The sequence below is a fragment of the Marmota marmota genome, unplaced genomic scaffold (assembly GCF_001458135.2).
Source record: "Marmota marmota marmota unplaced genomic scaffold, marMar, whole genome shotgun sequence".
Classification (NCBI taxonomy): Eukaryota; Metazoa; Chordata; class Mammalia; order Rodentia; family Sciuridae; genus Marmota; species Marmota marmota.
In genome coordinates, this window is record NW_026000241.1 from 2,641,772 (window position 1) to 2,651,160 (window position 9,389).

Below are 9,389 nucleotides of genomic sequence, written 5' to 3' on the forward strand. Positions count from 1 at the left end.
GGATGTGGCCCAGTGATAGAGTGCCCTTGGGTTCCATCCCTAACACCACGCAGACACACACACAAGAGGTTAAAATGGAAGATGGCAAATTTTGTGTTATGTCTATTTTACCACAGTTATTTTAAGATTTATATATCTTCATGTTTTAAATTTTATTTTATTTCATTTATATATTTTCAAGGAAGGGACAAGTATCTGGCACTGAACCCTGGAGCTATTACTACTGAGCCACATCCCCAGCCTGTGTTTTTTATTTTTTAATTTTGAGACAGGTCTCACTAAGTTGCTTAGGGCCTTACTAAGTTGCTGAGGCTGGCTTTGGACTTTTGATCCTCCTGCCTCAGCCTCCCGAACTCCTGAGATTCTAGGTGTGCGCCACTGCTCCCAGTAAAATATTTTAAAATAGACAAAATAAGTGAATGTTGGTGAGTTTGAAATCACTAAGGTTGTCACATATATTAGATTTAAAAGAATGGTGTTGGGTCTGGGGATGTAGCTCAGTGATAGAGTGTGTGCTTAACATGTGTGAGGCCCTGGGTTCCATACCCAGAACCATTTCTAAATGTCAGTATTTGTAAGATGCTAGGTGTAAGAACCTTGTATACTTTTTTAAAAAAATATTTTTAGTTGTAGATAGGCACTTTATTTATTTCTATGTGGTGCTGAAGATCGAACGCAGTGCCTCACACATGCTAGGCAAGTGCTCTGCCGCTGACTACAGCCCCAGCCCCCCTTGTATACTTGTTAAACTTAAGATTTAAAAAAAAAATGAGCCAGGTGCGGTGGCCCACGCCTGTAATCCCAGAGGCTTGGGAGGCTGAGGTAGGAGGATCGTGAGTTCAAAGCCAGCCTCAGCAACTTAGCAAGGCCCTAAGCAACTCAGTGAGACCCTGTCTCCAAATAAAATACAAATAGGGATGAGGATATGGCTTAGTGGCTGAGTGCCCCTGAGTTCAATCCCCAGTGCCAAAAAAAAAAAAAGACTAAAAAATGACAGATGTCAAAAATGTGAGCATTCATAAATTTTCTAGAATTCTCTTGGGGACAAAACTACAGTGGCTGTACAGCCTTCTGGGCCTGGGGTTGATCCCACCGTGCTCTCTCCAGGACGCGTGCTCTTGGGGAGGCAGCGTCCCTCTCAGAGCCTCAGTTTAGGCAGCTGTAAAGGGGCCGTGACAGTCGTGGCCGTGGGTGAGCCCAGGCCCGCGGCTTCTGGTGCTCTGTTCTCTCCTTCAGGCCCCTGCAGCCCTGGCCCCCTGGCCCAGCTGCAGAGCCGCCAGCGCGAGTACAAGCTGGCCGCCCTTCACGCCAAGCAGCAGGGAGACACAGCTGCCGCCACCAGACACTTCCGTGTGGCCAAGGTGCGTCCCACCTGACAGTGGGGGAGGGGAGGGCAGGGTGCTTCCTTGCGGAGTCAGGCGACCACGTTTGAGTGCTGCTTGGCCACTGGCCGGCCCTGTTTGCTGTACCCGTGGAGCCTCTGGTTACCTGCTCTGTAAGGACACGGGCACTGCAGGAGGATCCAGAGGATGGTGCAAGGAGGGGCTGGAGCCCAGACACCTCTGCTGTGTGGCAGGGCCTGGGGGTCCCCCTGCAGCCTCTCCCCTGATCCCCCCTTCCTTCTCCCAGAGCTTCGATGCCGTGTTGGAGGCCCTGAGCCGAGGGGAGCCCGTGGACCTGTCCCGCCTGCCCCCTCCACCTGGTGAGGACCCACCGAGCCCACCCTCTGGGTCAGCCTGATGCTGCTGCCTGTTACTCAGTCCCACCAGCCTGGGTGGGGGTCAGGGTTGTCAAGCAGGCCTCTTGTTGGACTGGACCTCTCTGTCCCCAGACCAGCTGCCCCCAGACCCACCGTCACCAACACCGCCGCCCCCAGCTCCTGCCACAGCACCCACCACGCCAGGTAGGCTGCGGGGGCCCTCGGGTGGGCAGGCCAGCGCAAGACCAGCTCCTGTTCCCTGGACCCTTAATCTGCCCCCCACCCTGTCTGGCCCAGAGGCTCCCCCGCCCCCGCGGACCCTCCTGGAGGCCCTGGAGCAGCGGATGGAGCGATACCATGTAGCTGCAGCCCAGGCCAAGGCCAAGGGTGACCAGCGGAAGGCCCGCATGCATGAGCGCATTGTCAAGGTGCGTGGGGGACGGTGGGCAGCCCCCGGGGACCTCGCTCGGCGCCCTGACACCTGTGTGTCCCACAGCAATACCAAGATGCGATCCGAGCCCACAAGGCAGGCCGAGCCGTGGACGTGGCTGAGCTGCCGGTGCCCCCAGGTAGGCTCCGCCCGTCCCCAGTCCCGCAGCCTCTGAGCCTTCGTGGGCTGTGTCCCGTCTCCTGGCGCAGGGAGCCGGCAGCCAGCCACACTTGGGGACCTCTGCAAGCCTGGTTCAGAGGGTGGGCCAGAGTCTGTCCTGACAGAAGCGTTTGCCAGGGAGATTGGCCAGCCCTGCCCACTGCCGTGCCCGCCTCCTGCCTTCCCAGTCGCCAGGCGCTGGCCGTCCACCCACTTGGCTCTCCCCAGCCCCGAGGGCCAGGAGCCTCTTCAGAGCTGCTGCGGGCCCCCATGAGGGGGGCCATCTGTCCGCATCTTAGGCCCCCCTTATCCTGGAGGCCTCCAGCCAGATCACCCCCAGTGTCCCGCACACCTCCTCCCAGAGGACACCCCAGGACCTGCTTCTTGGAGTCCCATGGAGTCCTGGGGCCTGGGAAGGGAGGCCGCTGGGCCGAGGGTGGCTGGTCCCGCACAGGCCCGGCAGCAGCTCCTTCCTTGGCTTCAGAGTAGACCACAGGCCTGGGCTCCTCAGGTGGGGACCCGTGTCCACCCCACTCACCGCGCCTCCGCCGGCCGGGCAGGCTTTCCTCCCATCCAGGGCCTGGAGGCCAGTGAGCCTGCCCAGCAGAGCCTGGTGGGGGTCCTGGAGACGGCCATGAAGCTGGCCAGCCAGGACGAAGGCCCGGAGGACGAGGAGGATGAGGCCCTGAGGAAGGTGAGAGGCTGAGGCAGGGGGTGGCAGGGGGCAAGTCCTGGGAGTCCCAGGCGTGACCTGCCTCACGCCCCGTGCCCCCACTTCCTGGCCATGGGCAGGCCATTCTGCTCTGAGCCTCGGTCCCCTCAGCTGGATGGTGGGCATGGCCAGAATCCCTGCCTCCAGGGCTGCTGAGGACCCCCAGGCGCCAGGTCGTGGGTGTTAAACGCCAGGTCCTTGCTGGTGTCGGCCGGCCTGGGAGTGGCTCTGACGGCCCTGGAAGCTCACTTCTGTCCCCCTCAGCAGCAAGACAGCTCCTCGGCCCCTGTGGCCCAGCCCAAGGCCCCGCCCCCAAAGGCCCCCCCGTCAGGATCAGCGCCAACAGCCAAAGCAGCCCCCAAAGCCCCGTCCACCAGAGGTGAGCGCCCCTCCCTGCCCGGCTGCCTGCTTGTGGCCCTCCGGGCGCCCCACGGAGGTTCTCTGCCCACAGCCCAGCAGCAGCTGGCCTTCCTGGAGGGCCGCAAGAAGCAACTCCTGCAGGCCGCTCTGCGCGCCAAGCAGAAGAACGACGTGGAGGGTGCCAAGATGCACCTGCGCCAGGCCAAGGGGCTGGAGCCCATGCTGGAGGCCTCCCGCAACGGACTGCCCGTGGACATCACCAAGGTGAACCCTCCAGGCCCAGGGGAACCACCCAGGCGTCCACTGGTCAGGCTGCAGCCCCTTGGCAGCTGTGGGATCTGGATGTATTAGTGAGGGTCGAGGTTAAGCTGCTGTAACAAATAGGCCACCCCAAGGTAGCAGCCAGAGTGAGGCAGACATGGTTCTTGCATAGAACCCTCAGCGCAGGCGGAGCCCTAAACAAGAGGGCCTCCAGGACCGGGCCTCCGTCTGTCTTGTTGCTCTGCCCCACGCCGGGGACACATGATCCAAGTGACTCACTGCCCTCCAGCCTCCAGCCCTTGGGAAGCAGTGAGAGAAAAAGGCAGAGCAGTTTCCTATAAGGAAGTGACATCACCTTTGCTTGTCTCCCAATGGCCAGGATTGTCCCATGGCCACACCTAGCTGCAAAGGAGCCTGGGACATGTAGTCTCCTGCTGAGTTACTGTGTGCCTGACCCCTGTACCAGGCAAGGGGGTCCCATGTGGGGGGGCAGTTAATGGACTCGCCACCCCAGGAAGGACTGCTCGCTCTGCTCTGAGCATCATTTCCCTCCTTGGGGAAGCGGGGACAGTGACTCCTGCCTTCGGGTCAGCCAGGACTCCTTGGCCATGAAACAGCAACCGCAGTGGAAAATATTTACGGAGCTCATACCAGCCCTACGCTGGGCACGGGGACAGAGCTTTGAGCAGCCAGACGAAAGTCCCCACCTCGTGGAGCCGCTGTCCTAGTAGGGAGACCACAGGAGCACACAATAAGTACAGGCCCCCTGCTGTGGCCCGAGAGACCCTGCGTGATATGCCCTGTCACCTCCCTCCCCGTCTCTTCCACCTGCTGCTTTGCTCCTGTTCTCCAGCTGTCACTCCCATTCAGACACACTCCAGTCTTGGGGCCTTTGCACATGCTGTCCTCTCCCTGGAATGTGCCCTGCCCCGCCCCGCTTGGCTCACTGCTGCCTCTTGAAGACTCTTGAAGTTTCCAGAAGGCTGCTCCCACCTCCCATCCAAAATCCCTCCCTTTAACCAGAACCCCTGCTCTTCCTCTCAACGTCATCCTTCCCTGCTCTCTGTTACTGCATCGCGAGGTTTGTGTTCCCCAGACAATGTCAGTCTCCTGCTGAGTCAGAGATTTTAGTCTCTCTTATTCACTGCTTCGTCCCCAGCCCCAGAGCGGGGCCTGCACACAGTAGGGGCTCTGTAAAGATGGCTTGGATGACAGGGACAGCTTCATTGTGTCAGCGGAAGGGCAATGTGGCCAGTCCAGAGGGAGGGGGTGCAGCAGCAGGCAAGGGTGGCCTCCAGAGAGGAGTGAGAGCCTGCAGAGCCCTCCGTGGGCATGCTGTGGCCAGCACAGGCCTGTCCCCATGAGCCTCTCTCCCTAGGTGCCGCCTGCTCCTGTCAACAAGGACGACTTTGTCCTGGTCCAGCGGCCCGGCCCAGGCCTGTCTCAGGAGGCCGCCCGGCGCTATGGCGAGCTCACCAAGCTGATCAGGCAGCAGCACGAGGTGAGGCCCGGCCTGGCCAGCCCACACGGCCTGCGGCCCCCCGCCCGGCCTGCGCCCCCCGCCCGGCCTGCGCCCCCCGCCCGGCCTCACTGCCTCTGCTCTTGTAGATGTGTCTGAACCACTCGAACCAGTTCACCCACCTGGGCAACATCGCCGAGGCCAGCAAGTAAGTGCACAGCTCCTGCCAGGCCATCGAGCCCCGGCCCTGGGCTGAGATTGGGCCTGAGCAGGGCCTCTCGCCGGCAGGTTTGAGAAACTGGCAGAGGGCTGCAAGCAGAGCATGGAGACTCTGAAGCAGGCCTTCGCCCGAGGTCTCCCAACGCCCGCCGCCCGCTTCGAGCAGAGAACATTTAACATCATCAAGTAAGGCCCCTGGTGTCCCCACCTGGGACACCCCTGGGGAGGAACTTGCCCCCTGAAAGCTGGTTTAGGACTCAGCTCTGGAAGAGTTTGGCAGGGAGGGGAGAGCACAGAACATGCAAAGACCCTGGGGCAGGCACAAGGTGCCAGTGAAGGGCTGTGGGGGGTGACAGGCACTTTCGCTGACACGTTTGGCATAAAGATGTACCTTGCCCCAGGGGGGTAAGTGAGCTCACAGGAGACCCCACATGTTGTGGCTTGGGTGCTATTGGTCGTGGCCCGTTAAGTCCTCCCGCCCCTGAGGGACGGTGCCATTTCCCCACTGACTATATGAGGTTAGGCTTGGCCACTGAGCCTCGGGGTTCCTGCCACACTGGGAGAGCCCACCCCTGTCTCCCTGTCACCTCACCTCTGCCTCTCACCTGTCCCCCTCCCAGAGCTCTGTGGCTCTCTCTCTGGGTCCCTCCCCCACACCACGCCTGCGACGGCCCAGGGCCTTCACGCCAGCTGCTGCCTCTGCCCGGGCCCTCTTCCCCAGGCCTCGGGGTCGCTCCTTGATATCCAGTGTCCTTATACTGTCACCGCCCCTGGGAGCCCTCCTTGGTCACCCTGTATAGAGCAGCCCCTCCCGAGTGAGCTCTGCTCTGTCCCCTGTTTGGAGTCTTGAATTCTTCTCTGGTTCTGTCATTGTGTTCACTGGGCATCTGTCCACTCAGTTAGTCAGACCCCCCCCCAGGGATGGGGGTCGGTCTCCTTCACTTCTTTGCTCCCAGTAGCTAGGGCACTACTTGACACATGGTAGGACTCAAGAAATAGTAAGTGCAGGGCTGGGGCTGGGGCTCAGTGGTAGAGCGCTTGCCTAGCACATGCAAGGTGCTGGATTCGATTCTCAGCACCACGTAAAAATAAATAAAATAAAGGTATTGTGTCCAACTACAACTAAAAAAATAATAGTAATCATAAGTGAAGGAAAGGTCCCGTAGCACCTAGGGCATGGGTTAACATATAGTAGGTACTCAAAAATATTGTCGCATGAAGAGAGGCCACCTAACAGCTAGGACACTGGTTAGCACATAGTTGGTACTCAAGAAATGTTAAAGGAAGGTCTCCCAGCGGCTAGCAATCTGACTGGCACATAGTAGGACTCAAGGAATATTAAGGGAAGTCTTGCAGCAGCTAAAGCATTAGTTACCACATAGTAGGACTCAAGAAAATTAAGAGACATTTCCACAACAGCTAAGTCAGTGCTGGGGGAGTTGTAGGTGCTCAAGAAATGTTTAATGAAAGAAGGCCCAGCAGCAAGGGTGCTCAGTGGCACTCAGTAGGACTCAAGGAATATTAAGGGAACGTCTCACCTCATGTAGGGGTGCCTACTAGGTGCTCAAGAAATACTGCCCAGTGAAGACGAGGTCCCCAACAGCAAGGACACTGGTGGGTGCATAGTGGGGAGCTCAAGAAATACTGCTAATGGAAGGGAAGGTCCCCCAACAGTAAGGGCACTGGCTGGTACATAGTAGGTACCAAATAAGTGCATGCAGACCAAAGAAAGACCCAGAAGTCGGGCAGTGGCAGAGCTGAATGGAGAACCGGTCTGTGACTCTAGAGGTGGCCAGGGCGGGGTTTTCAGTGAGGGCCACCCCGGCTGAGGTGCCTGTTTCCCGCCTGGAAGGATCTTTTCCGACCTAAGCAGCAGCGACATGCTCCTCTTCATCGTGAAGGGCGTCAACCTGCCCACGCCCCCAGGTGAGGGGTCGAGGCCGGGGCTGGGGGCAGGGACCGCCTCTCTGCCCCGCTGGAACCCTCATTTGCCTGCAGGGCTGTCCCCTGGCGACCTGGACATCTTTGTGCGGTTCGACTTCCCCTATCCCAATGTGGTAGGTGGGGAGCCTGGGGGGCGGGGCCCAGCCCCAGCGGGAAGTCCAAGGCCGGCCCTGAGCGCTGACCACCTTCCCGCCACGACCCAGGAGGAAGCTCAGAAAGACAAGACCAGCGTGGTCAGGAACACGGACTCGCCTGGTGAGCCAGGGCGCCCCGCCCCGCTGCCCAGGGGGCCCCTTGGTGTCCGGGCCCCCAACCTCCTCCCCCTCCACCCCCGCAGAATTCAAGGAGCAGTTCAAGCTGGGCATCAACCGCGGCCACCGCGGCTTCCGCAGGGCCATCCAGACCAAGGGCATCAAGTTTGAAGTGGTGCACAAGGGGTGAGCTCCGGGCGCAGGGCGGCGGGGGACAGGGGTGGCGCGGCCCTGAACCCACCATCCTGCTCCCGCCCACAGGGGGCTGTTCAAGACTGACCGCGTGCTGGGGACAGCCCAGCTGAAGCTGGACGCCTTGGAGACGGCCTGCGAGGTCCGGGAGATCCTCGAGGTGAGGGGTGCCTTTTCTGAGACACCCAAAGTCCCTCCTCCCAGGCCTCGCCACTGCCCGGCTGCGTGCACCCAGGACCGCTGCCCCGCAGACAGCTGTGCCGCGTCCCCGGGCAATGTCGTGGGAATGGCCCTGGTTCTCCCGGGTCCTGGCCCTGGTCCCCCAGCCCTGCCTACTTCCCACCGCCAGTGTCCCCTCACTCCACCCAGGTCCTTGACGGTCGCCGGCCCACGGGGGGGCGGCTGGAGGTGATGGTCCGGATCCGGGAGCCGCTGACCACTCAGCAGTTGGAGACGACGACTGAGAGGTGGCTGGTGATCGACCCCGTGCCAGCGGCTGTGCCCACAGTGAGATGCTGCCCGCCGGCACCCAGGGAGGGGGGCTTTGCTCAGGGGACTCAAGACTCACAGGACTCTGTCCCCTGCAGCAGGTCACCGGGCCTAAAGGGAGGGCACCGCCCATTCCTGCCCCCTCGAGGGAGCCAGGGAACAGGTAGGTGGCTTCATCTCAGTCCCTCCTGGACAGTCCCCATCAGGCATAGATTGGACCATGTCCCTGTCCTGCTTCAACATCTTTCCTAGCACCCTTGTTCTGGAGGATCCAGTTTAAACTCCTCCCTTGATATTTAAGACCTTCTGCCATCTGACCATTGCCAGAATATCCCGGCTTCTCTCTCCCACTCCCTCCTGTTGGAGGCCATGTCTGGTTCTCCCTGGCCTCTGAGCTCCTGTGTTCTGGTGCCCTTAGCACCACTACCCCTGCCCGCCCTTGCCTCCTCGTCTTCTGCCCAAGTCTGCCTCCTCCCTTGGGTCCCAACTTGGCCACTGACTCCTGCAGGAACCCATCCTGACACAGTGGCCTAGGTGTGCGGTCATCTTCCAGCCTGGCTGTGAGCCCGGCAGCACTGGGGTGGGCTTGGCGTGTGTCCCCAGTGCCTGGGGAACCCGTGGGGTAGGGTGGGGCGACCCCGCATTGCCTCCCTCCCCCAGGTCGGCCCGGCCCCTGCACAGCCTCAGTGTGCTGGCCTTCGACCAGGAGCGATTGGAACGGAAGGTGGGTGCCACCCTGTGGGGCTCGGGCTGGGCCCGGGGGCTGCAGATCCAGGCTGGACGCTCAAGGCACCTTCTGGGCCCTCAGATCCTGGCCCTGAGGCAGGCGCGGCGGCCGGTGCCCCCCGAGGTGGCCCAGCAGTACCAGGACATCGTGTAGCGCAGCCAGTGGCAGAGGGCACAGCTGGAGCAGGGGGGTGCCAGCCTCCGGAGGGGTAGGGCTCCAGAGGGGACAGCGGGCAACAGGGGCTTGGGGACGGGTATCTGGAGGGACAGGGGCACGGGGTGCAGGGCATGGAGTGGGCACCCAGATGCCCCAAGGTTAGCGGCTTGGGGCAGACAGGTGGGGGGCCAGCCTGCACCCTGAGCCCCCCACAATCTGCAGAGTATGCGGCCCAGCTGGAGCGCCAGCTGCAGTTCTACACCGAGGCCGCCCGGCGCCTGGGCAACGACGGCAGCAGGGTGAGCTGGGCAGTGGGGTGAGCTGGGCAGCG

At 61.0% G+C, this 9,389-nt stretch overlaps 1 protein-coding gene across 1 annotated transcript in view; it reads left to right on the forward strand.

Annotated features, from left to right (window-relative positions):
- The window catches only part of Cc2d1a (coiled-coil and C2 domain containing 1A), an 11,530-nt gene that overhangs the window by 1,285 nt on the left and 856 nt on the right, over positions 1 to 9,389 (forward strand). Inside the window, 22 exon segments of the mRNA XM_048795567.1 lie at positions 722 to 735; positions 1,168 to 1,361; positions 1,630 to 1,702; positions 1,832 to 1,903; positions 1,997 to 2,127; positions 2,196 to 2,268; positions 2,849 to 2,982; positions 3,268 to 3,379; positions 3,452 to 3,624; positions 5,000 to 5,122; positions 5,230 to 5,288; positions 5,369 to 5,485; positions 7,152 to 7,225; positions 7,298 to 7,356; positions 7,447 to 7,498; positions 7,581 to 7,680; positions 7,756 to 7,846; positions 8,056 to 8,193; positions 8,277 to 8,338; positions 8,836 to 8,899; positions 8,984 to 9,110; positions 9,281 to 9,358. Of these exon segments, the coding sequence (XP_048651524.1) occupies positions 722 to 735; positions 1,168 to 1,361; positions 1,630 to 1,702; positions 1,832 to 1,903; positions 1,997 to 2,127; positions 2,196 to 2,268; positions 2,849 to 2,982; positions 3,268 to 3,379; positions 3,452 to 3,624; positions 5,000 to 5,122; positions 5,230 to 5,288; positions 5,369 to 5,485; positions 7,152 to 7,225; positions 7,298 to 7,356; positions 7,447 to 7,498; positions 7,581 to 7,680; positions 7,756 to 7,846; positions 8,056 to 8,193; positions 8,277 to 8,338; positions 8,836 to 8,899; positions 8,984 to 9,110; positions 9,281 to 9,358 (2,120 nt within the window).